This window comes from Dipodomys spectabilis, unplaced genomic scaffold, assembly GCF_019054845.1.
Source record: "Dipodomys spectabilis isolate Male_0828 unplaced genomic scaffold, ASM1905484v1 ptg000039l, whole genome shotgun sequence".
Taxonomy (NCBI): Eukaryota; Metazoa; Chordata; class Mammalia; order Rodentia; family Heteromyidae; genus Dipodomys; species Dipodomys spectabilis.
The window spans coordinates 13241384-13268228 of record NW_024870716.1 but is presented as its reverse complement, the minus strand read 5'-3'; the positions used below and the strand labels follow the sequence as shown (position 1 = coordinate 13268228).

Sequence of the window (26845 nt, the reverse complement as noted above, 5' to 3'; positions counted from 1 at the left end):
CATTCAAAGTTGTGTATTTGTGTATTAATATTGCAGTTTATGTCCCCCTTCAGTTAATATAATTATAAAAGTTGATATTTATAATTATCATGGAACTCACCTTTTGTAATTATTAATAGATCAAGAAAAACACCAGGGATTAAAAGATTTAAAGATTACAGTTTACGGGCACATGAAATTCAACATATATGGAATAAAAATGATATGTCCAGAGAAATAAAAGACTAAAATCAATATTGGGAATATTGTTAATAACTAGATAGCAACTATTTAAAAATAGCATTTCCAGAGAAATAACTGTTGCTTATAAAAACTAAGTGATAAATTAAAAGTCTGAGTCATCTTGAACTATGAAATTGAATCTTCCAACAAAGAAAAAAGTCCAGATGATTTGTTAAACAAATTTCTACCAAAATTTTAACAAGTCATTTATTCTGATCTGATACAATCTGTTAATTAACAGGAAAAAAGAGGAATGAATTTCTCATTCAGAAAGCGCAGTGTGTAAACCAGATGACATTATAAAAAATGAAAATTACAGATATATTTATTCTTGTTTAGAGATCTCAAACAAGATATTAGCAAATTTAAACCAACATTTAAGAGCAATCCAGGCATGTAAGGATAGTTTACTATTGGATGTTTCATAGGTATAAAATGATGACATTAATAGGTAGAAGAAAAAAAAAACATACCAGTAACTACAAAAAATTGATAATAATTGTAAATTTTGGTAAGAATGCTTACAAATTAGGAAACAACTCCTTAACATGTTTAGGGATATTAAAAAAATGAGCCAACCAAAAGTTGCCTGCACGCGTCCTTCTATCTGGGGAGTACTATAAGATTCTCTTTAAAACTGGAAATGCTAAGGAATTCTTACGATCATCCATTCCAATTATTATTGCTGCAGAACAAATCAGGGCATAACCAAGTGTTTCACTGTGTATTCTGAGGATCAGGAACTGGGAGATTAAAGATTAAGATTTTTATTTTTCTATTGCTTGGTTCTTTTGATGCCTCAGCTAGAATGATGTGATCATTGGAAATGATTTGTTGGCTAAGGGTTGGAATCATCTAGAATTATTTTCATTCATGTCTGGTGATTTGATGCTGGGTGTTGGTCGGAAACTCAACTAGACAGTCATTTGGAAAACTGACACGTGGCTTTTCCATGTGGTTTCTCTGTGTGGGCTAGTTTGGTCTTTCTCTCATCATGGCATCTATGTTCCAAGAGCAAGCAATGAGAGAGTGAGAAAGAGAGTAAAGATAGAACAGAGAGAGGAAGAAGAAGGGATGGAGGGAGTGGGAAAGGAGGGAGGGAGAGAGGAAGGGAATAGGGAAAGGGAAAGGGAAAGGATAGAGGGAGGGGAATAGGGAAGGAACAATAAAATGGCTTTTTTTTTTTTTTTAAACAGCTCTTTTTGCTTTTTTTTTTTTTTCCAGTTGGTTGAAGTAATAATCTATTCTTGGTCAAGAGGAGTGGATAGACTCCCTCCAGTCAATGGAGGAGTAGAGCATTCCATCCTGAGAAAGATCTGTGCGATGAGAGATGTTTTTGAGACCATCTTTGGAAAATCTCCTCTTCCACATAATCTCCGGTATTTTGCGTTATACTGGAGGACATAGTTGCAGGAAGAGCCACCGGGGGAAGAGGCAGGCTGGTCCGCATTTCCATTTGTCTTCCCAGAGCAAACATTCACATTAGGTTTAACTAGCAATTGACAGGACAGTTTTGTCTTTTTCATTGCGTACAGCATTTTAGGACAGCAGTCTTGTCAGTGTTATCGAGCTATCCTTGTCACAGTTTGGAACACATGGACCCAGGCTAGCATCACTAACTTGGAGGACACCTGCTTGTCAAAATGTTATCCTGGACTTTGTGTTCTCAAAGATTTATCATGTATTTTAGGAACATACACACAAAGTACCCAGCAACAATTAGCATCACAGATATCATATTTAGAGTCTTTGTCTTTGTAGGATAATAGATATATAGCACTGACAAAAATCCTAGCTTTATGTTTGTCACTTCTGCCAAGGTCCATTTGGATATTTATAACATTATCACTGGCCATACAAAATGATCAATACAGACAGATGGGCCTCAGGCATCTGAGCAGAATCATTCCATGTCCGTCCTGTCATGTACCAGATTAGGGCAAAGGCCTCAATACAGCTCTCAATAGGATGTTTCCCACCCCGCTGCAAGTGAGTGTTCTCAGGCTTGCTTCCTGATGTACAAGTGTATCTCCTCATTTAGTTAAGGCAAACATTTGTAGGCCATAAATTAAATAACAAGGCTGCTCAAATGACAGTGTGCTCCCCGCACACCATTGAAATATACTAATTATGGGTGGGGGTAACAAATTAGACAAGAAATGTAATCACTACCTTACTTATGTAACTGTAACCTCTCTGTATATCACCTTGACAATAAAATTAAAATAAAAAATATATTAATCATAAATAGCAAACGTGCCAAAACTTGCATTGATTGTGTGTTTATAGAAAAGTTTAGATGTAATGCATTTCAGATAATAGAGAACACTAGCCCATTATTTTACATGTATTGTACACATGTTTTTCAGTCCATAGACATTGGGACAACATTTAGGTAAAGTTCAGACACCCAGCTCTGCATTCTTCCAGTTGCAGACATACAGTACATGAAATTGATTAGGATCTTTTAAAGTCATAGTTGTTTCTCCACAATTATAAGATGGTCATATAAAAGACTGATAAATGTTTAAATAAACTGATTTTGTTAGGGCTATTTTGTAAGTTGTCAAAAGTCTTGACAAAGTCATCAGGAAACACAATTATCTCTTTAAACATAGAATATTTCCTTGAAGCCATTTGTTTTGCAAATTTATTAAGAGTGGAGCAACATTCTTAAGATAATTTTATTATTATAGACATAGAGAATTAGGTTTTAGCTTTACATCAGTATACTACATTTGACCTTAGAAAATTTTTTAATTTAAAAATTATAGCCTAACAATTATATACATAAGGTTTTCATAATCTCCATCTTTTGTATATGTCTTTTAAAGATTTTCTCCTACACTTTGTGACGTTTTTGAGCCTATTGACTTTTTTGAGCCTATTGCTTATTTGTCCTGTTCCCCACCCCACCCTCCCCCCATTTTGGAACAGTCCTGTAGGACAAAGCTTACTTTATAAAATCCAAGCATTTTGCTCTCCTTTCCTCAAAACGTATTTCCACACTTTCCTTATATCTCTCTTATTTGCTCATTCTCTTCTATTTTTTCTTTCTTTGTAAATTGCATTGTGAAATGAATTTCACAAAACTTTGAAGTTGCACAAACTTACTTCTTTTACCAATAAAGTATTCTTACAGAGTCTCAAAATTGTTTTACTGTCATATAAGAATTTGGAAAACATCTGTTAATAGACAACCCACATTTTGTAAATTATAGTAATGACAAAATGGACACATATCAAGATTCTAGTGTGTAAAACTTCCCCTCAGTTCTAAGATTGGGTTTTATCCTTTCTTTCTTTCTTTTCTCTCATTTTCTTTCTTCCTCTCTCTTTTTCTCCCTTTTAGGTAGTTGTACAAAGGGGTTTCAGTTCATCATGACAGTTTATGAGGTTAATGCATTTTGATCAATGTCACCCTCTCTATCATTCACTCCCATCTTTCCCAGCTCACCCATTCTTGATTGCCTTTGTTTTAGCCAGACCAGGTTGAGATAAGAACTAGTATGTTTTTTAAAAAAATATTCGGAAAGAAAATAACCTTTACATATTAACTTTTTTGTTTGTTTGTTTGGTTGGTTGTGGGGTCTGAACTCGGCCTGGGTGCTGTCCCTCAGCTCTTCAGCTCAAGGCTAAGCGCTCTACCATTTGAGCCACAGTGCCACTTCCAGCTTTTTCTGCTTATGTGGTGCTGAAGAATCAAACCCAGGGTCTCATGCATGCAAGGCAAGCACTCTACCACTGAGCCACCTTCCCAGCCCCACATATTAACTTTTTAGTCAGTTTTAGAACCATCTGAAAGGTACTCCTATAAACAAACACAGGCATATCACAGAAAATGTTTTAAATTAGGTCCACAGAAGAGCACAAATGAAAAAAAAATGCTGAAAATTATTTACATTGACTAATCAGTTGTTTTCTGCAGGGGGAAATGAAATTTGTGTCCAGTGTTTGATAAACTAATATTTGTTAGCCTATATATATGTATAGGTATATATATGTGTGTGTGAATCTATGTATCTCTATGTCTTAGTCTTTATATGTTAGTCTAGATATTTATGTCTATATCTATCTTTCTGTCTGTCTGTCTGTCTATATCTACATTAGTTTAGAATACTCTCAGATGTTTTATCCATAGGCTAACTATAATTGTCCTTTGTGGAGTAAAAAGATGAACTCGGGGTTCTTTGTTTTAATGCCTATCACAGGATATCATCTTAAATCTCCCAGAGGTTTTTTAATTTTTATTAAATGAGTGGATATTCTTCTATCTGTTCCTTACTCATGACCTGGAAGCTTTTGAGTTAGGACCCTTGTCCCTTTGTTCCTCATCTTTCCATGTGGACCAGAAAGGGGTTCCAGAGGGGATGGGGACTGGTCCTCTTAGAGTGACTTAAGCTAAGGAAGAACACAGCCTGGCCCAGCCCAGCCTGCTGGGGATCCTGTGCCTGCCATCCTGGTGCCCTCATGGCACCGAAGCAAGAAATGGGCTGCTACAGGAGGAGGCATGGCTGCTGGCTGCAGACTGCTGGTGACAGTGACGGTGAGAGTAGTGCCTGTAGTTTTTCCCTCCCCTCTCTCACTAGGCTGGAGACCCAGTCTGCTGATTGGGTGGCAGGGATCCGATCTAACCATGGGAATGTTTTCATGCCCCAACTCCTGTCTGCACCTCTAAAATAGAAGGTGAGGAAGTGGAGTTTCTTTCCACTTACACAACAGGGATGTGATTTTTGCCAGATAGAAGCAGAACTCATGGAGTGATAATTTGAGTTGGAAGAGGTAGAGCCACATAAAAACGTTCATCATTTGGTTGGCCCCAGACAAGTGGTTAATTTTGAGTAATATATAGGGATCATTAAGATTACAAGTATGTGGGTTCTTTGAAAGGCAGAATAATGAGATAAGAGCTAGGAGATAGCACCTGGGACAAGATTGCCTTTACAGAATTGGAGGAGGTACAAATAAAGCAAAGAGTGGGAAGTAGATAAGGATTTGCATGGTGCTTTGCACTTTTTGTGCATTTGTTTCGTAGTTGTTAATTCCTGGGCTATGTAGTCTTCTGAAAGAAGATTAGTAAAGACAAAACAGTTTCCAATACAGAAGAACTGTATGTAAAGAAAAAGCTCTACTTATTGGACTCATTAGTGATTGGGACGTTTTCTTATCTGATTATTTGAGTATTTTCATGTAATGGATTTTGTTTTGACTTGTTGAAAAAGGTTCATTGGTGGTAGCATTTATAGTGTAACGATTCTTTAATTCAACTGTATAGGAAGTGTCATAATTAGCCACCCACAATGATAATTAGATATTTGAAGACAGTAGAATGCAATTTCTTTTAAGATAGATGCCTTCAGTCTCCTTAATATGGGTGGAGCTGCTTTAGTGCTGGCAGCATGATCTTTCCTGTCCAGTTCCAGTGTGTTTTTATTAGAAAAATAATAGGGAGAAGGAAGTCATGTGGGAACTATTAGCAACTCATTTGCTTCCATTCAGTCACTTATTTCAAAAGCATTAATTCAAAATATTCTTTGAACCCTTAGTGTGTTCTAGGGTCTGCTCAGTTAATCTTTTACTTCCTGCTCAGTACTAGGAAGTAAACAAAAGATCAACCATCATCTCTGAATTACCTCCAGATTTCTTAGAAGAACTTATGTAAATAATTTCCTTGAACTGATAAGATACTTGAATCTTACATGATTAGAGTCTTGTAAAAATGATCTCAATTTATTTTTTCTATTTTTTTTGGTCCAGTCATGGGGCCTGAACTCTGGGCCTGGGCGCTGTCCTCAGCTCTTCAGCTCAAGGCTAGCGCTCTACCACTTGAGCCACAGCGCCACTTCTGACTTTTTTCTTTTTGCTTATGTGGTGCTGAGGAATCGAACCCAGGGCCTCGAGCATGCAAGGCAAGCGCTCTACCACTGAGCCACCTTCCCAGCCCAATGATCTCAATTTAAATGGCTGTTCTTTTTAAAGTTATTTTCTAATAATTGTACAAATGGGTTTCAGTTTAACATCCCTTTAGGTACACAATGCGTTTTGATCAGTGTCACTGCTTCCATCATTTCCCCCATCCTGTCTATCCCTACCCATCTCAAATCTCCTAGTTCTATTTTCATACATCTGTGTTGAGTATCATGACTGTATGTACCTGTGGCTCCTCTTTCCATTCATCTTTCCCTTCCTTTTAGTCCCTCTCCCCTTCATACAGTAAATTTGAGCTTTACTAATTTCTCCAATTCAAAACCCAGTGGGATATTTACATAGAGTAGGGGACCATTGGTAGCTGTATGTACACATATCCAGGCATGCTATAGCTAAGTGGGGGCTGAGTTTTTGTGTTAGTACTAAGCTATTAGGAGTAAAGAGGTTGAGAGAAGACACATGCCTGGTGAGAGGAGGATGGGGATGGTACAAGTGTCTAAGCTCAATGTCAGGAATTGGAGGAAAGGTGAGGAGGGATGGGGTCTTAATGGGAGGGCAAAAAGTTAAGCAAATAACCAAAATAAACAAAACCAAGTCTCCAAACTCAGTTTTCCTAACTTGCTTGCTGGCTGGGCTTTGTCTTCTCATTTCAGGTCCCATTCTGGGATCTAGTGCAAATGGGTGTGTAATTCCTCTAGTGGCAGAGGGAGCCTTACTTTGAAAGCCTTCTGCCTTGCCCAGATTTTGCTGTGGACTAGCACACCCAGGTTAAGATAAAGTACAGAAAGTCTCTAATGCTGCTGTTTGAGGGGATGACAGACCACCACTGCTGTTTCCTTCCATTGTTGTGTCAGATGTATTGGGAGAAAAAAAAAAAAAGGAAAAGAAAAAAACACAGAGGATCTGAGTCATCAGTCTCATCATTGCTCTTCCAGTTATGTCTGGGCTCTGTTTGAGGTTTAATATTCTATAATCTTATAATTCCTTTTTAGAGGTTTAAGATTGTATAATTTTTGTTTTCTCCTAGACTCTGTCTGCCCATCCTTTGCTAGCTTTTCTTACTTATATCCTGTACCTCTTGTTGGTCCCAGGGGATGCTGATTCCGCACTTTGCCATATTTTCCCGTTCTGGCTGTTCATTTTTAATTTTAGTGAGATAGTGTGTGTGTGTGTGTGTGTGTGTGTGTTTTGTGCCATTACAGAGGCTTGAATTCAGGGCCTGGGTATTGTTCCTTAGCCTTTTTGCTTAAGACTAGCACTCTACCACTTGAACCACAGCTTTCCTTCCAGCTTTTTGCTGGTTAATTGGAGGTTAAGAGTCTCACAGATTTTTCTCCCTGGGCTAACTTCCAACTGCCTCCTGAGCACCTGGGATTATAGGTGTGAAACAATGATGCCCAATTTCATGATTGTAATTTGGGGAGTCATTTACCTGAGTCTTTTTCTGTTGGTCTTCATTTTTTTTTTTTTATTGGATTTTGCTTTTGAACAGCTTTGATGCCTAGAGTTACAATTTTACAATCTGTACAAATACTTACACTAGGGGGAAAATAGATCATTGACATAAAAAAATCCAATTTATTCATTGTGTAAAACATTTATGCCTTTTTTGTAGTTAGTTGTCTGAAGACTGAGTATTTTTTTCGAGTATTTGATGAAAATGATAGGTTGGATCATGAAAGGTTTTATTTACTGTGGTTTGAACTCAGGGCCTTATTTTTTGCCAGGCACTTTGTCTACCCGTGAGCCACTTGCCCAGCCCAAATGGCTTACGACTGTAATCCTCTTATTTATGACCTCCTTCATAGCTAAGATTACAGGTGTTCACTACAATCCTAGGCTTATGGGTTGAGATGGCGGGCTCACTAATTTTTTGCTCAACTGGCCTTGAAATCCTTTGTATCTTTCCCTCCCAAGTAGCTGAGTTTATAGCTATGAGCTACCATACCCAGCACAATTTTGTGTATAATGCTGGTAGTTTAAAATTGTTTCTGTGTAACAGAACAGTTTCCTGTGCTTTCCCTGGCTTTCCTATCTCACATTTCTTACTTTGTGAAAGCAAGGCACTTAGCACATGTTGAATAGTGTTTATTTAGCATCTTTAAGTAACATGCTTATTACTGTTATCTTAAAAAAATTGGTGTGTGTGTGTGCATGTGTGGGTGTGTGTGCGCGTGTGAGCACCCGCCAGAATGAGAGCTCAGTTTAGGACTTTGTTCTTTTATTTAAAGACTTTTTCACTCATAACTGGCACTCTACCACTTGAGCCACACTTCTAATCCAGAGTGTGTGTGTGTGTGTGTGTGTGTGTGTGTATGTATTTATATACATATATATGTTAATTGGGAATAGAGTCTCTTGGGCTTTCCTGCTTTGGCTAGCTTTGAACCTTGAATCTCAGATCTCAGCCTCCTGAGTAGCTAGAATTATAGGTGTGAGCCATTAGTGTCTTATTGCTTTTTTTTTTTTTGGTCATGGGGCTTCTGGGCCTGGGTGCTGTCCCTCAGTTCTTTAGCTAAAGGCTAGCGCTTTACCACTTGAGCCATAGCTCCACTTCCGGCTTTTTTCTGCTTATATGGTGCTGAGGAATTGAACCCAGAGCCTCATGCATGCAAGGCAAGCACTCTACCACTGAGCCACCTTCCCAGCCCTTACTGCTACCTTTTTATTTTCCAACTTCAGTTCCATCAACTGTCTAATACAGAAAATGAGACAGTTGTTATCAACTTCCTTTTTCCCCTCTATTTTCTATATGGCTGTGTTGGGATTTTGAATATAGTTGATTATTTAATGTTTACATTATTATGACTATATAAATACTATTCACAGTTGAAAATTTCCGTGTATAATCTTTACTTTTCCTGTCCAACTTACTAACTCTTCTCTTTCTGTTTGGTTACATCTCTTGTCACTAATTTAATGTCTTTGTTCCTCTCATTTTTCTTTTTTTTTTTTCTTTCGGTCCGGTCGTGGGGCCTGAACTCTGGGCCTGGGTGCTGTCCCTCAGCTCTTCAGCTCAAGGCTAGCACTACACCACTTGAGCTACAGTGCCACTTCCGGCTTTTTTCTTTTTGCTTATGGGGTGCTGAGGAATCGAACCCAGGGCCTCAGGCATGCAAGGCAAGCGCTCTACCACTGAGCCACCTTCCCAGCCCAACCTCTCATTTTTCAAAATGCCTATCAGGTTGGAAAACACAAGAGTGTTACTTTTATTGGCTGGAATCTGTCATCCAGGGGCTTTCTGGTTGGCTCCCCTCTGAATAGTGGCTCTCTTCCTGCCACTCAAGCATCCTGGGAATTGTTCAGCTTGCTGATGTCGTCTCTGGGGGATTTCCCTGTGCTTTTCAGTTTAGCAGGGCCACCTATTTCCTAACCATCCTTTTTCTTTCTTGACTTCTTTCCTTGTTTCATACTGTATCTTCTTAAGAAAGTGTTTGGGAAATAGATATGGTTTTTGAGACATTACAGGTCTGGACATAACTTATTTTCTCCTTAATACAGTTTTTTGTTAGCTTAGTTTACTATAGCATTTTGTGTTGTAAGTCATTTTCCTTCTGTATTTTATTTTATTATTTATTTATTTATTTATTTTTATTTTTGGTTGGTCATGGGGCTTGAACTCTGGGCTTGGGTGCTGTCCCTCAGCTCTTCAGCTCAAGGTGAGCATTCTACCGCTTGAGCCACAGCACCACTTCTGGTTTTCTAGTGGTTTATTGGAAATCGAAGTCTCATGAACTTTCCTGCCTGGGCTGGCTTTGAACTGTGATCCTCAGATCTCAGCCTCCTGAGTAGCTAGGATTACAGGCCTGAGCCACCGGCGCCCAGCTTAGTACATTTCTTATATAGGTACATATTCTTGTAGGTATATAAGACTATAAAACTATAATATCAAGTTCCAGAAACATTGTAGACATTTTTTTGTAGAAATACACTTTGGGGAAAATAATGTTAAAAAAATTTTTTTTTTTTCTGGTCCTGGGGCTTGAGCTCAGGGCCTGGGTGCCGTCCCCCATCTTCTTTGTGCTCAAGGCTAATGTTGTACCACTTGAGCCACAGCACCACTTCCCACTTTTTCAGAGTAGTTTATTGGAGATAAAAGTCTCATGGACTTTGCTACCCAGGCTGGCTTTGAACCACAATCCTTAGATCTCAGCCTCCTGAGTAGCTAGGATTATAAGCATGAGCCACTGGTGCCAGGCTGGAAAATAATGTTTTAAATTTAATCAATCTCATCAACAAGCCCATTCTTAGAATATTTTCTTTTAAAAACTAAATTTTTGTTGGGTGCTGGTGGCTCACGTCAGTAAACCTAACTACCGTGGAGGCTGAGATCTGAGGATTGAGGTTCAAAGCCAGCCTGGGCAGGAAAGTCCATGAGACTTACTTCTAGCTAACCACCAAAAAACCCAGAAGTGCAGCTGTGGCTCATGTGTTAGAGCTTTAACCTTGAGCCAAAAAGCTCAGGGACAGTACCCAGGCCTTGAGTTTTTAGACCCCAGGACTGGCACCACAAAACAAAAACAAAAACAACCAAACAAAAAATCTGTCCCCCCCCCCCACCACCAAAAACAAACAAAAAAATTCTACAATTTTAACTTTTATATTTTGTAAATTTTACAAATTTTTGTTGGTCCCCCCTTTGAAATGTTCAAAGCTAATATGCATTTCCCTAGTACTGTATTTTAAGACATCCAAAACACACATTTTAAAATAAAATATATTCCTAGGTATGTGAAAAGAAGGAAATGGTAGTCTGCCATCCACAGTGAAGATGCAGAGTGCTGGACTATGAGGACATGAGTATTCACACACATGTTCTCTTCTGGATCTAGATCTGCACTTAGGAATCTAATGGCATTTGATTCATTACCACAGGCAAACAAGCTGAAATGATTGCTCCACCTTGGTATTTGTCTTTGTTTTCAAATTTTCGGGCCTCTTCAACCTAATTTGTTGGGTTGTGACTTATGAAAACACATAAGAGCATAACTCTAAAAATTCCATTCTTTTGAAACCATAGTATTTAATCATGGCATTTGTAAAAGCTAAAAATATTTTTTTAATTGTCTCATGAGATTTGTGGGATGAACATGGAAAAGACAAAGTTGACTTTATAGTTTGACTTGGTTAATTCTCAGTATCCATATCATTCATCATGAAAAATGTGATCACACACAGATTCTGTGCATTCACTATGCAAAATTCACGTGCATTCCATTTCTAACCGACCAGTATCGAGAGTTGCTGAAAATCTGGTTTATATTTTGTAAGTGCTTTGTGTAGATGACTTGGTTAGCTTTATTTATTAATTTTTTGAGAAATTCATCTTTTAAGGATGTTTCATCAGATGGTTAAGTTGTGGGCAATGGAGATATTCTGGTTAATTCAATAATCTATTTCTGTCTACATAAATTCCTTGTAGTGTCTTTACCCACTGAGTTTCTATGAAAATAAATTATCTTTGCCTGTTAAAAAAAATCCTTCAGTTCTGTGTGTTTTGTCATTACTTTCTTTTGACAGTTTTTGTAGTTTTCTTTTGGTGCATTAGTGTGAGCTTTAGCTAGGGCATGCTACAGAAGGTTCCATAAAATTCAAGCTGTAGAAAAGAAAATGCCTTTAAGACTGCTAATGAACATATGTTAATTTTTATAGCTTTTTTAAGAAGTGGGAGAGGATTGCTTTCCTGTAATGAGTTCCTCGTTTAGTAATGAGTCAAGGATATTCTAATGAATATTTGGATGTGTTTACTTTAAAAAAATACAAATTGGAACCAGTTCATACTGACCAGAATGTTACCTAGAACTACCAATTCACAATTATAGGCGCCCTAGTGGAGGTCCAGAGTTTGTACAAAGTTTACTTTCCATTTTCAAGTATGCCACCTGAGTTTATTTTAACTTTTCAGGTTCTAGCCCACATTTCATCCTTCCCTTTTAAAAGACACATTTAGGACAAAGCAAAGCCTCTCTTCTCCTGCTTTATTTCTTCTGTACTGTCAGGATGAAGTCGAGAGGAATTCTGGATATTCACTTGTGTTTTTCTCATCCTCAGTCTCCCACGAATACATGACTTGATTTATCTTGATCAGCCTAGTTAACTTGCTCCATATTTTTTTCCAAAAGTGCAAAAGCAGTTTCAGCTAAAAATAAAACATATCAAAATGCTCCCAAACTTGTGGCCTCCATTCAAATATGCTGATCAATTTTGAAAATCTAAATCAGCCCTGGCCCATGAAACTGGGATGGAGGGGGAGGGGGGGAGGAACCTTTGTGGTGGAGGACAGATTTCCAAAAACTCACCACAGCCCTGTTCTTAGCTGGAGTTTGTGCTGATATTGCCAGTCAGCTGAGGGATAGATGCAAAAAGCAGGAAGCATTATTGAATTGAGCCCCAGTGCCAATTTGGGAAAGCAAATTAAAATGTAAAAGAATATTTTTTCCACTCCTGGCGTCTCAACATAAAGTGGCAAAAATACATGGTTCCTGAAATTGCTCATTTTGCCAAAAAGGAAAGCCAAGTACTAATTTTCTTGGTGATAAAGATGCACATATAGTTAACTTTTTTCTCAAGTCAAATGAAATAGTTTTATGAATCAGAATGTATGTACATTTACTATTGGAAAAATATCTCCACATAAATGACTGAATTGAGGCTTATTTCATTGTCTTTGGATATTATTCCAGGTGCTGCCTGAAGAATGGATGATGATGATTTTGGTGGTTTTGAGGTATGTATTGGTGTTGTTATTATGTTTTTAACTCTGCAGGGTTCTAACTAACTATTTTGAAAAACATACCATTTCTCATTGGTATTCCTCATCATGTCTTAATCACTTTGTGATTCTGGAAAGCAAAATGAAATGAAAGCCGGGCACAGATAATTCACAACCATAATCCTAGCTACTCAGGAGATTGAGATCTGAGGATTGCTGTTCGACCCCAGCCTGTGTGGCAGAGTCCATGAGATGCTTTCTCTCCAATTAACCAGCAAAAGGCAGAAGTGGAGCTGTGTTAAAGTGGTAAAGTACTACCCTTGAGCAAAAAAGTTCAGTGATAGTGCCCAAGTCCTGAGTTCAAATCCCGGTAATGGCACACGCACACAAAAATGAGATAGAAGAAAATGAAGGAAAAAATATGATCCTCTTGAAAGTGAAAAGTCATTTGTGATCATTAAAGTTTGCTTTTGCCCATAGGAATGGTTTAAATGGAGGTAATAAAGTGATACCAATAGAGTACTGAAGCCAGCTGCCAGCAGGAGAGAGAGGTTGCTGCTTAGGCCCCTGTCTTCCAGAATCCCTGGGAGCTGAGGGGTGCCTTGCCGACCCTGCACACTCTGCCTGGTCACACCTGTAGTGAGCTGATGTAGTATGTGAAATGCACAGCCCGTGGTGTATGAAGCTAATTGGTATGTTTGCATTGCTAGAATACTCTGTCAGGTTTCTGTTGGCGATTTCCTAAGTGGAAATTATTAGCTGAAGAGGTAGTGTCTTTTCCTTAATCCTTTTCAATGTGTGTTCACTTTATTGAAACATTTTATAACCCAGTTATTTTTATGGAGCCAGTATAGTCTTGCAGGAAAATCTCTGGATTAAGACTCAGGATGCCTGAGCTTAAGTACTGGAACTACCATCAAGTAAGCTTTGTGATCTTTCCCTCCCTCCTATTCCTCCTTCTCTTCCTCTCTCCCTCCCTTCCTCCCTTCCTTCCCTTCTTTCTTTTCTTTCTCCCTCACCCCTTTTCTCTCTCATGTTTTCAAAGGGGATTTTAAAAATATTTGGATTTGGTAAAAATGGAATTGTAAATAATTAGTATAATTAATGCTACACAAAGTATGCACACAGTGTTTCTGAATTACATAGAATATGGTATGAGATTTTAGCTTTCTTGTTCTGTTCATATATATATTGTATGTATAATATATATTATATATATATTTGGTGCCAGTCCTTGTGCTTGAACTCTGGGATTGAGTGCTGTCCCTGAGCCATTTTGCTCAAAGATAGCACTCTACCACTTTAAACCACTTCTTGTTCTGTTTATCTTATTACAATCTGTCATTATGGAGGACTTCAGTGTATGGGCATACTGCTTTCTTGTGTCCTATCTGAAACTTTTTAATTTTTATGTTTAACACATTGAGTATTGTTTTCATTTTAATATACATATTTTATTAGGTGGTAGAATATTTTTCATGTTGCTTGAAATATTTTGTTAGAATTCCTTCAATTCTGAGGGAGATAAACGTTTCAGATTATTATTTGGTTTAGTTTATCATTTGGAAATTGTTATATATAATATATATAATGGTTAAACATGTTATCTACTATATAATATAGTGTATGTGATATATAATTTATAATATGTGCTATATAAAACACATGACATGTTATATATGTATACATCTATTATATACATATGTGGCACATATGTTATATAGTACATTTTTTTTTTCCATCATGGGACTTGAACTCTGGACCTGAGTGTTGTCCCTCAGCTCTTCAGCTCAAGGCTAGCACTCTACCACTTGAGTCATAGCACCGCTTCTGGTTTTCTGGTGGTTTATTGGATAGGAGTCTCATGGACTTTCCTTCCCAGGCTAGTTGTGAACCACAATCCTCAGATCTCAGCCTCCTGAGTAGCTAGGATTACAGGCGTGAGCCATGGGTGCGTGGCTTATAGTACAAATTTTTATTTACATATATTACAGTATATGTTATGTATTATATATAATATATGCACACACATATGTGCTCATTGGAGTGACAGTTCCACCCCAGTGTTTACCTTCCATACATCTATCCTTTTGATGCTACTTAGATACAGTATTAGCTCACATTACAGTTGAATTGTGGTTATTAGCTCACTTTTCATAGTTTGTAGAGAGTAGCCATTAGCTTCTGTGCTTCTGTGGCAGACTGCCCCATTCAGCTCCTTTTATGAGACAGCTAGGATAGAATATGAATACAAATTGAGGTCAGGGGTCTAATTTTTCAGTAATAACTTTTCAGTGACTGGGTCACCTGATTCTCATAAAGTACTGCACTCTTACCACAGACTCAATACTCAGTAATTTACTATCTTGGAGTAGGAGTGTTTCTTCATTGCAAATGTCAGCTTTAGGGATTTTCAAGAGGTTCCCTGTTAGAAAGAAGATACAGAGTTAGCTCCTACTTTCATTTTTGTTTTTATAGATTAATTACTAAAGAAGCTTTGGATAATTAAATAAGATGTTTTGGTCTCTTTATGTATGGCATATTTTTCCTGGATCTGGGGTTTGATCATGTGGCCTCATGTTTGCCAGGCAGGCACTTGAAACTTGCCCAGTTTTTGCTTTAGCTACTTTTCAAATACAGTCTCATGCCACTCTGGACTTTGATCCTCCCATGTGTGTGTGTGTGTGTGTGTGTGTGTATGTGTGTATATATCTATATATTTCCTACATAGCTAGGTTAGTGTTGTGATAAGATAAATAGTTAGATCCAAAGTTCACAAGCGAAAATGTGATGGATATATGAAATAAAAATTTCTCTGATAAGGAGATGTATTTGATAAGAGGAAAGACAGAAAAAAAAAGATGAAAGACAGTTTTTACTTGAAACCAATAGGACATGGGCGCACTGAGTGGGAGGAGGAGGGTCATGAGGACAGAGAAGCAACTGGGTGTTTGTTAGGCATTCACATATGTGCTATATTGTGGAAGAGATACTTGTAGGGCTTGATCACATGCTAGGTGTGCCATCATTCCTACTGTTTATACCTTCTCAAACAATCTTGCTTTTGCTCTTTTAGGCTGCAGAGACTTTTGATGGAGAAAATGGTGAAACCCAAACAATATCTCCTGCTATTCCTTGGGCTGCCTTTCCTCCAGGTACTGGTGCATAGCAACTAGAAAGTATTTTTCTCATTTTACCTTTTTGCTTTTGTCAAAGCCTATTTCACTTCATCTTTTCTGAGCTGGAAATTGAAATGCCTCAGATTGAATTTCTAGGTTAGTTATTGTTTTAATAACAAAAGTCTAGTCACAGGTGGCTCTGCCTGTAATCCTAGCTACTCAGGAGGATGAGAAGTGAGGACTGAGGCTTGAAGCTAACTGGGCAGAAAAGTTAATCAGATTTATCCCCCATTAACCACAAAAAAGTCAGAAGTGGAAGTGTGGCTCAAGGAGTAGAGCACTAGTCTTGAGTCAGGAACAGGGCCCAGACCCTGAGTTCAAATACCAGAACCATTAAAAACAAAAACAAACAAAAAAAAAAAATTCCATGATGGCAACTTGAAGCCTAATTCTAAAAAATGATAATTGGAACAAACAAAGACATTGAAGTATAATTTTCACTTAAAGAATTAATCTTAGTTTAGGAGGTTGAGGTACAACGTACTTGTTTTAGGTTGTTTTGTTTATTAGTTAACAGATAAAGCCATTAAAATTTAAATTTAGAAATTGCTTTGTAATAAAAGCATCCAAAAGTATTGTGATAGCGCTCAGTGGTAGAGCTTGTGCATATCATGTCTGAGGCTTTGAGCTCAGTTCCCAGCACATATATCCATTAAAGGAATTATGTATAAAAATGAAGAGCTGAAAGACAGCACCCAGGCCCAGAGTTCAAGCCCCATGACCACCACCACCAACAACAAAAGAATTCTATTGTTGAAATATATATCTTAGAAGACTTACAATTCTTTTATTCATGTCTGAATAATATTTGAAACTTGGTAATTTTTTTTGTCAAATCATTGGAATGTCAGGAGACAATTACAATTATTCACTGTACAAATATTTACCAATTGCTTGCTGTGCATTACAGACTCTTAGGTTAGAGAAACAGACAGAACATCCTCTAATCTTGGCTTCAAGGGCAAAGGCAGGCAGCATGCCTATTTGTAATGTGAAGCACATTTGTCATTGGAGAAAGAATGACTTTGTCATCTGTGCATTTAGCAAGTGTGTATCTGATGGTTGGCATGAGTGAGGCAGTATTCTTCAGGCTGGGTATTTATATTGTCCATCTGGCTTTTGAAAGACTCAGATGATTTCAACAGGCAGAGATGGAACAGTGGGAAGACATATCAAAGGCTGAAATCCAAAAGGAGTATGTAGTTCAGATGCTTATTTTTGCTTTCTATATTGTTTCCCCTGCCTGAAATTCTCCCTGCTTCCCATTCTTTCTCCTATCTCCCTTTTTCACACTATAAGCTGATTTTCCCTTTAATGTGTTATTTCTTGCTTTAATTGTTTTTCTAGGAACTTTTCCTAGGGAACCTTTTCATGTCTTCGTGGAACTTATTATGTGACTTCCATGTTGGATTGTAAGTTTTATTGGGTTGGATATTACCTAATCAAAATGATTTGATCTCTTGCTCTCTAGGTATACACATATGTTTGGTGGTGGTGGGATTTGAACACAGGCTCTAATGCTTGCTAGGAGGGCACTCTATCACTTCAACCAGACCCCTACCATTTTTTGCTATAGTTATTTTTCAAATATATTCTCTCTCTTTTTTTCCCCCCTTAGGCCAGCCTGGACTTTGATCCTCCTTATAGTTTATAGTTGACCTTATGTAAATATTTTCAGAGTGAATGAAAATGGAGAAAATGAGTAGAGGAGTAACTGAATCAATGAACAGTTTAGGATAACAATGGAAACCATTGAAAACTTGTATTAAACCATCCAACCACAGGAAGAGTTGGGGTAATAAATTACATTTATCTAGCAGGCAAGAGTTTAAATGTGGTGAGAGTTTGTTTATTGTAAAGTAGGAAGCACAGCCTTGTTCTGGTTTTTGTGCAGTTGAAAAGGGGTGGTTGAAAAAAAAGTTGGGAGTTTTAATACTGATAGATATGTTTAGGGATGAAACTAGTCTTGCAGATTCCATTTTAGTGGTTGTAATTTTTTTTTCTTTATACGAGTACCCAGGCTCGAACTCATCCCCTCACATAATTGTTTAGCTTTTCTAATCATGGTGGTGCTCTACCACTATAGCCATACTTCTTCTTTTAGCTTTTTGCTGGTTACTTGGAAATAAGATTCTCTGTTTTCCAGGCTCAGCAGGACCAGTGTACCTCTGCAAGTGTCTGCTTATATCCTGCAGTCCTTAAGAAAATGCTTTCACTGTCTCAACATCATTTATCCAGTGGTTCCTCCAAAATGCTGGCAGTGCTCATGATGGGTCAATACCTCACTAGTCAGTCAGTGTTCAGTAATGGTCTCTGGGTGATTGATTCCTTGAGTAGATTCAGTTAACTCTTCTTGATTGTTGCTCATTCTATGGTGGCGACAGTATACTCGATAAGTGAGAAGACCATAAAAGTAAACTTTCTCTCCACATGTATGGACCTTGGAAATCTTCAGTAATTACTCCAAGATGGCTAAAATGTATCTTGAATCTGCTGTTACTGGGGCTTGAACTTAGGGCCTGGTTTTTTCGTTTGGCTTTATCCACTCAAGGCTGATATTCTACCACTTGAGGCATGCCTCCACTTCTAGCTTTTTGCTGGTTAATTGGAGATAAGAGTCTCTCAGACATTCCTGCCTGGGTTGGCTTTGAATCTCAATACTCATCTCAGCCTTTTGAGTAGCTAGGATTACAGGCATGAGCCACCAGTGACCAGCTTATCTATTGACTTTACCCACAATTATTTGTAGGCATGTATCCCATTACAATATAGCATCTCATCTGTGATATGTATCTTCATGTTTCGCTTACCATAGGAACTAGAAAATGAGTTAATATGAAATCAGTTTCTCCTTTTACTTTTATTTTCCACAAACATGCAGAGTTTGTTACTTTATTTCAGTGAAGGCAACCAAAGAATAGACCCCTTCCCCATCCCCTTCCCCTCTCCCTCCCTCCCCCTTTCTTTCTTTCTCTCTCTCTTTCTTTCTTTTTCCCTCCCTCCCTCCCTCCCTCCCTTCTTCCCTCCCTCCCTCCCTTCTTTCTTTCTCTTTCTTTCTTTTTCTTTCTTTCTCTCTCTCTCTTTCTTTCTTTCTCTCTCTTTCCTTCCTTCCTTCCTTTCTTTCATTTTCAAACATTTATTGGTTGCAAACTTATGTTGGGAGTATAGGACAAATCAGAACTCAGGTCCTGATTTTAGAGAGCTTATTATTCCATTGGGAGAGGGTGAGAAAAAAGCACATAAGCAAACACATAAATACAGTGGTAAGGAAGAGCCTCCTCTGAGAAGGGATATTAGGAGCCTGTGGACAGGAAGCCAGGCAGTTCAAAGCTGAGGTAAGTGTTCTGAGCAGAGACCTCAGGGCAGAGGAAGAATTGCTTTTGTTGAGGCCCTTCCCTTCCTAGTTTCTCCTTAAATCATTGCTTCACCCCGCATTCCACCTTCCATGGTCATGGTGTTTGAAGCCTGTGGACTCATATCCCATGTGTGTGGTTTCCCATGCCTTTGCCATTCTTCCTGAATCTTAATACATCCCCTCATCTCCCATCTGCTCAGCTCAGCCTTCTTCTTCTTTTACAAAATGATGTAATACTTTCTAAATTTGCTCTGTATCTCTTCAATTGCTTCCTCTGAGGTACTTTTATAATTTTATCTCTATACTACTTGCTTAGAACTTAGCTGATGTCAATGTATATTTTAAAAAATCGTGTCCAAATATATATTGCTAAATTTATCATCTTAATTGTGTCACATGTGCAGGTTAGTATCATATCCTGTAAAACCAAAACTGTAGACCCATTCAAGATGACCCCTCATTTCCCCTCTCCCTCATTCCTGATAACCAGAATTATGTTTTCTGTTTGTATGAATCTGAATTGATTTAGCAAAATTGTGCATTATTTTTGCTACTGCTTATTTCATTTAGAATAATATTCTGAAGGTTCATTCAGTAGGATTGTCAAAATCTCCCCTTTTATTCTGAATAATATTCCAACTTTATGTTCTGCTCTATGTTAATAGGTATCATTAGAAGTTAGGCTCAAATGTAGTTCAGTATAGGACAGTAGTACTAATTTTCTTACTTCCTTGTCTTCTAATTTATTTCCATTTATTTCATTTAACAGTTTGTATGTCATCAAATGTAATGAAATTTGGAGTTTTTATAGTCATAGGGCCATATAGTTTAGAAAAAAAATTGTATTTGACTTGTGTTCTAGTTTTTCTCATTTTTTTGCTTAGTTTTTAAATTTAAACTTGGATGCATTTTAATTTTTTATTGTTTAATATAATTTTGTCATGAAGGTGATGTACAGAGGGTTTACCATTTCATAAGTCAGGTTATAAGTACATTTCTGTTTGGACAATATTACCCCATCCTTCACTTTCCCCCAGTTTCCCTCCCCTCTGCTCACAAGTTGCATAGTTCATTTTCCACATAGTGTATACTGAGTACCATGCCTGCATTTGTTCCTCCTTCCTCTCTCCATTTCTGTACTCTCCTTGCCTTCCCAAAAGACAGAAAAGAGAACAAACAAAACAAAAAATATCATCTCAGAAGGGAAGGGATAGGAAGGGGAAACAAAGAGGAGGCAACAATGCTTGATAAGAAATGTACTCATTATCTTGCCCATGTAATTATAACCCCTCTGTATGGTATTTTCACAATAAAAAAAAAGAAAAAAAAATCATCTCTACCCCTAACAAAGCCTCCCCTCCCCCATGTTTCCATTACCTGGAATGCATCTCAGTAACTAGTATTTTAAATGTGCCAGAGGCACTCCTCCCCTGAGAACGGCTTCTTTAGTCTCATTCTGTGTGTCGAAGCCCACAGCCCTGCGTAATTTATTATGCCCCAGTGTATTTTAGATCTAGCTTCCATATATGTCTCTCAAATATTTTTAAGACTACTACTGTTCTGCTCTTTAGGAACTAAGTGCAGAGAAGTTTCAAAATTGTTATCTTTTCATCTTCATATACTCTATAAATACAAGTATACCTGCAGTGATGCCCATTTTTACCTTTCAAGGAAAGCTTTCTGTTTCTTTGACCTTGAAAATTCTAGTCTTGGTTTAGCAATAGTATAAATTTCTCATTATGTTTTCTTATGGCAAAGTTTCAGAATTCCTGGAATTTATTTAAATTAATTCTTGAGCTTTTCACCATTCATTCATTTGGTTATCACATTGTAAGTGTACTATATATTGGATTTCCTTCTGTTTTCAATGATATTGAATGAAAGCTGTCCCCTCAAAAGACTGAACGTTCCATGACATGTGTCATTAGCATCTGCAAGTGCTTCCACCAGTAACTCTAGCTTCACTTCTTTGAGGAAGAAAGGCATATTGGTTCGGAAAGTGTTGTGCTATTGCTGTTTTGTACAGTGTGGGTGGTACTGTTTTAAAGGCAAATGACTGTTCACTTTTTACTTTCAAATATATAAATGTAAATTGTCTAGAAGGCAAGGTGGGAGGCAAAACCTTGAATATTGTCCTTTCCAATAATGTTTTAAGGCTTCTTGTAGGACTATACAGACCACATTAGAATGCATTGACCGTTAAAGGAAAAAAAAATAAAGTGATCCAGATAGATACTTTAATCCAAATTAGCTCCTTCAAAACAGCTTATACAGGGGGCAGACTAAACTGCCTGTCATAGGCTGACCCTTGAGAAGGAATCATGGGAATGGGACCAGCAGATGCTGGACCAAATAACTTAGATGTGGTTCACCTTGTGTCCCAAGCTACTTGCATACAAAGCCAACAGGAAAGTTCAAACATTTTTCTTAAGACATTGGCAGAGAGAAATCTGGAAGGCAGATGCCTTTTTGATTTCATGGTTCAACTTTTCCATTCTCCATTCTCCTGGCCAAGAAAACCTAGGACAGCAAATCGGTCATTTTATTAATACCCCATTCTGGCCTCTGCTAACCCTGTTTTTCCAGGAGAATCTGTGTTACATATCTATGCAAAGCTCAGAATCTGAATCTACAAATTTTGTTTGAGGAGGAAAAAGTGTTGCACTATTTTTTTCTGCAGATTCATCTATGGTTTACACAGAGTAATAATAAACATTAAGAAAACTCATGGTTCATTATATATTCACATACCTGGAGTTTTAACAGGCAATATAGATAATGTTTAAAAGCTTCCCTTTCTCTCCACTTTGTATCTGTATTAGACAATTTTTTTTTGGTCAGAACACACACTGGCTTTCCATTAGAACATAATCATTCCTTAGTGTTTTACACAGGTTATTTGAATGGAAAAACTTCTTTTTTTCTATTTCCTGTATTTACCTACCTATGCTCATATCTCCCCATCCCCACCCCCCCAGCTCTTAAGTCACCTTGCTTTGTTCTGGAATCAGTTCATTAAACCAACTCTAAAATGATGACATCTGTAAAATAGTGAATTATTAGTCTTTCCTTTTATTTTTATTTTTATTTTGCAGTACTGGGGATTAAACCCAAGGTCTCTATGGATGGTATGCAAATGCTTTATGAATGGAATTAAATCCCTAGTATAAGTGCTAATATTTAGGTGGATTTTCAGTAATTAAGGGTAGCTCATGTTCTCATTAATGGGTATGGTAAGGATATACAAGGATGCTTGTCATGATCCTGAAGAAGTTTATAATGTCACTTAGGGTCAAATACCCCTGATTGTAAAGTGAGAAATTGTGGCTTTGCCTTCAACTGTGTAACTTCTCTGAATTCCAGTTAGATAATCTGAAAAACTTGATTATATCCAAATTCTCCTCTGGATTTTGAGTTCTGATCTGTTTTTCACTTTATTTTGTTATTCTATTCTACTCTTCCAGTTTATTTGATTCTATTCCATTCCAGTTATCATCTGTAATATGAGTAGCTTCTGGGTAAATCATGCTATCTGGTTTCAACTGCATTGATCTACCTGACACCATACTAATGTAACAAGTACATTTTTTTTTTTTTTTTAGAAACATAGCTATGGCTGGGTGCCAGTGACTCACACTTATAATCCTAGCTATTGATGAATATGAGATTTGAGGATTGTGGTTCAAAGCCTGGACAGAAAAGTCATACCTCCAATTAACTACTAAAAGGTCAGAAATGGGGTTATGGCTCAAGTGGTGGAGTACCAATGAGCAAAAAGCTAAGGGACAGCACCCATGCTCTGAGTTCAAGCCAGTATGCATGTGCTCGTACCCCCTTATCCCTCACAAATAAAACCCCATTAACAACATAGCTATATATATATACATATATATATATAGTGGGAAAAACCATAATACTTAAGGGAAATTTATTCCTGCTTTGCATTTTAATGTTTCTAGTTGGGATGCAGTAATTTATATACCTCTCTGTATTTCTTATCTGATTCTGAATTTGTTCTTTTTAAAATTTAGCTTCAAGCCGGGCCCAGTGGCTCACACGAATCTTAGCTACTCAGGAAGCTGAGATCTGAGGATCACGGTTCAAAGCCAGCCTGGGTAGGGAAGTCTGTGAGACTCTTATCTCCAATTAACCACCAGAAAACCGGAAGTGGCGCTATGGCTCAAGTGATAGAGCACTCACCTTGAGCTAAAGAGCTCAGGGACAGGGCCCAGGTCCAGAGTTCAAGCCCCATGGCCAAAAAACTAAAAAAAAAAAAAAAAGCTTCAAAAATGTTGGAACTCAGGGTCTCATTCATGCTAGACAAGTGCTCCACCACTGAGTCTTTTTTCACAAGACACCTGTGGTGTGCTTTCTAGGATTTTTTCTTTCTTTCTTTTTTTGCTGCTGGTACTATGGCGTTGTGCTCTTGCTTGGCTTATTTGTTGGTATTCTACCACTTTAGCATTACCACTAGTTATGCTTTCTTCTGGGTAACTGAAGATGAGTTAAAAATAACATTGTTGAATCTTTTGTATATTACTGGATATGAAAGTTTGGCAGTATACATTTCTTAATATGAAAGTATTTGGAGTCTTTATCATTATAATTGTAAATTAGCAAAATTGCAACAAGTTTTATACTGTATTTGGCTCAGTATATCTGAATCCTTATCTAGCAATTTTAGGACAATCTATACTTCCATTTAGTTATCCTTCTGAATCATACTTTACATTACAGAATATACATTTTACTCTTATGTTTTTGATAGATTGACACACACACACACACACACACATATAACAAGAAAGGACAACAGTATAAAGCTATACAATGAAAATCTTTTGTCTTACTCTCCTGATACAGCTAGTTTTACATTTTTTTCTGAACCATTCAGCATTTAAAAGTACGTGATCTTTTTCTACAGATTATTGTACTATATGTTGTTCTTCCATTGTAACTCAGAGAAATTTCTGTAAAAGTACTTATAGCCCTTCCAAATTCATTGTACTGGTTACCTAGTATTCTTGTCAATATACCATTATTTGCATAAGCAGTTGTTTTCTTCTCAATTTTTCATTGTTATGAGAATAACCTTGTATCTTTGGCATATTTCTCTTAATTAGGGAATTAATATGTAGTGTTGCTGTGGTCTCATGGAAATAGCATTGAAAGTTAGCAAATATATAAGCATAGAACAAATAACATATTTTTTGACTGCATAATTTTAAATTTCTTATTTAAGGTCATGTACAACAAAATATTGGTGATGTTGAGGGTGAGGGCAAACTAAAAAAAAATCTACTTAAGCTGACCATGGGCAGTTAGTACTAGTATAGCAGTTTGAAATACTCTTTAGTTGTGTTTTAAAAAAATGTGTAAAGTAAGGGCTGGTAGTATGGCCGAAGTGGTAGAGTGTCTGCTTAGCAAGTGTAGGCCCTGAGTTCAAACTTTAGTACTGTCTGACCCCAAAATGTGTAAAATAATGTTCATGGCAACATTGATTATAACAGCCATGTGCTAGTTTTCTGTAACTGTCATAAAATACCTGAGAAAAAACAAACTTAAAAGAGGCTCATGGCTCCAGAGCTTTCAGTCCATGGTAGCCTGGCTCCAAATTTTTGAGCCTGTGTATGAAATATATCATAAAGATAAAAACTTCCCATCTCATAGTGACCTGGTCAGTAGGAGGAGAAGGAGGAGGAGAAAGGGGAGGGAAGGAAAGGATGAAGGGAGGAGGAAAAGGAGAAAGGTGGTGGGGAAAAGGAAGGAAGAAATTAGGGGACAAGATCTACCCTTATAGGGCATTCCCTTCCTAGTCATCTACTTTTTCCAGATAGATCTCTATTGTTTCCCCTTCCCACCCCTTCCCAACCCCGCCCCTCCCCCTCCTCCGCCAAATTGTAAAGTTCGTTTTTTGACATAACATCTTGTACATCTCATTGTTGCAGTGGGTCTACCTGTATCCCTATTCTTGTATCTATCACCTTCCAGTATTTCATTCAGATTGTGAACTCAGCACTGGTTTTATCCATTGCTGAGATCAGAGCCCTTATGTCCCATTCACCTCCTACAATCTCCTTTGAACACTGCACTGAGCACTAGACACTCAACACTTGAGTCTTGGTGGATGATTCATTTTCAAGCCACAGTAGCATCAAATTAGAAAACATTAGTATGTCCATCCAAAGTAGAACATTTAATATTAGAATGCTGAAAATCAACAAATTATAATTATACCTAACTATACAAAACGCATGAACATTATAGTTCCTTTAAGAGATGAGTAAGAGGTCTGCTGACAGACTACCACATAAAATCCTCATGCTGGAATTTGAATACCTAGTGTCTGCCTTTTTTGGGAGTTCTGAAATTCTTCTGTATTGAGTATGCAGGGTTTCTCCCTATTATTAGGATGTCCTTCTGTATAAATCATAGAAGTTAATTGTAGTTATAGAATCCTGTTTAAACTCCTCTTTGATGTGAGCATTGCTGCTAGGCCTAATTGAAAATATTTAAAATCATACTCCTGATTTCTGTTCTCATTTGCACAGTTCTACTGGCATCGTGTGTGTGATTATCTTCACGCAGTGTGTGTAATTTCATTACGCAGATGTCCTTCACTGAAATTAAAGTAAAACAAAATGTTTTTCTTATGTGAGTGTAACTAAGGGTAATTGTATAGTGGACCTCTTTAGATAGGTTGTTTTGGCCAGTGGACTAGGGCAAGTAATTTGGGCTCAAATAACACAGAGACTGCCTAAAATATTCTGGGATGTAGAGGTATGTATTAGAACTCTGAATAGTCAAAATTTACCTAAACTACTAAACTTAATTCTACACAAAGTTTGTTTGCATAAGACATGAAGTTTTGATAATTTTATATCTGTTAAGCCTTATTTATTTTAGTAAAGTGGTTAAAGAATAATTTAGTGAGCATTCTTACCGATTTGGAAGGCGTTTTAATTCTGTTTAACACAGAGCTGTTTGAACAGTTCCAATATTCAATTACTGCATCTAGTTTATTTGTTAGTATTAATTATACAAGGTTGTTTTAACATGTCCCTTTATATATCCGATAGATGTTGATCAGAGCCCTCCCTCCCTCCCTCCATCCTTCTTCCTCCCCTACGACTCCTCTCCCCTTGTCCAACGAGCCTCAGCAAGTTTCCTCCATTCAGCCATTGTAGGGCCTCTGGACTCTTTCCATAGCTAGGCTATTATGAATAGTGCCACAATGAACATGGATGTGCAGTGTTTCTAGTATATCCTGACTTACATTTGTTTGGATATATGTCTAAATGGGGACGTATATCGTGTACTGAAGGACAGATGTAGTTTCATGAGGACCCTACATACTGATATCCGTCTTTGTTGCCATAGTTTGTAGTCTTACCAACAGCATGTTCGGATTCCTTTTGCTCTACATCCTCACCAGCCTGTTGTTTGTGT

At 37.5% G+C, this 26845-nt stretch overlaps 1 protein-coding gene across 8 annotated transcripts in view; it reads left to right on the top strand.

The window, feature by feature from the left end:
- The window catches only part of Ccdc91 (coiled-coil domain containing 91), a 197413-nt gene that overhangs the window by 20469 nt on the left and 150099 nt on the right, over nucleotides 1-26845 (top strand). For 5 of the 8 annotated variants that reach the window (XM_042677620.1, XM_042677623.1, XM_042677621.1 and 2 more), the window contains exons 2-4: nucleotides 12834-12877; nucleotides 15939-16017; nucleotides 17389-17453. In XM_042677620.1, the coding sequence (XP_042533554.1) occupies nucleotides 12852-12877; nucleotides 15939-16017; nucleotides 17389-17453 (170 nt within the window). In that variant the 5' untranslated portion in view covers nucleotides 12834-12851. Of the gene's footprint in view, nucleotides 1-12833; nucleotides 12878-15938; nucleotides 16018-17388; nucleotides 17454-26845 lie in introns of those variants that run through there. The other 3 variants (XM_042677627.1, XM_042677625.1, XM_042677626.1) reach the window with 2 other exon arrangements.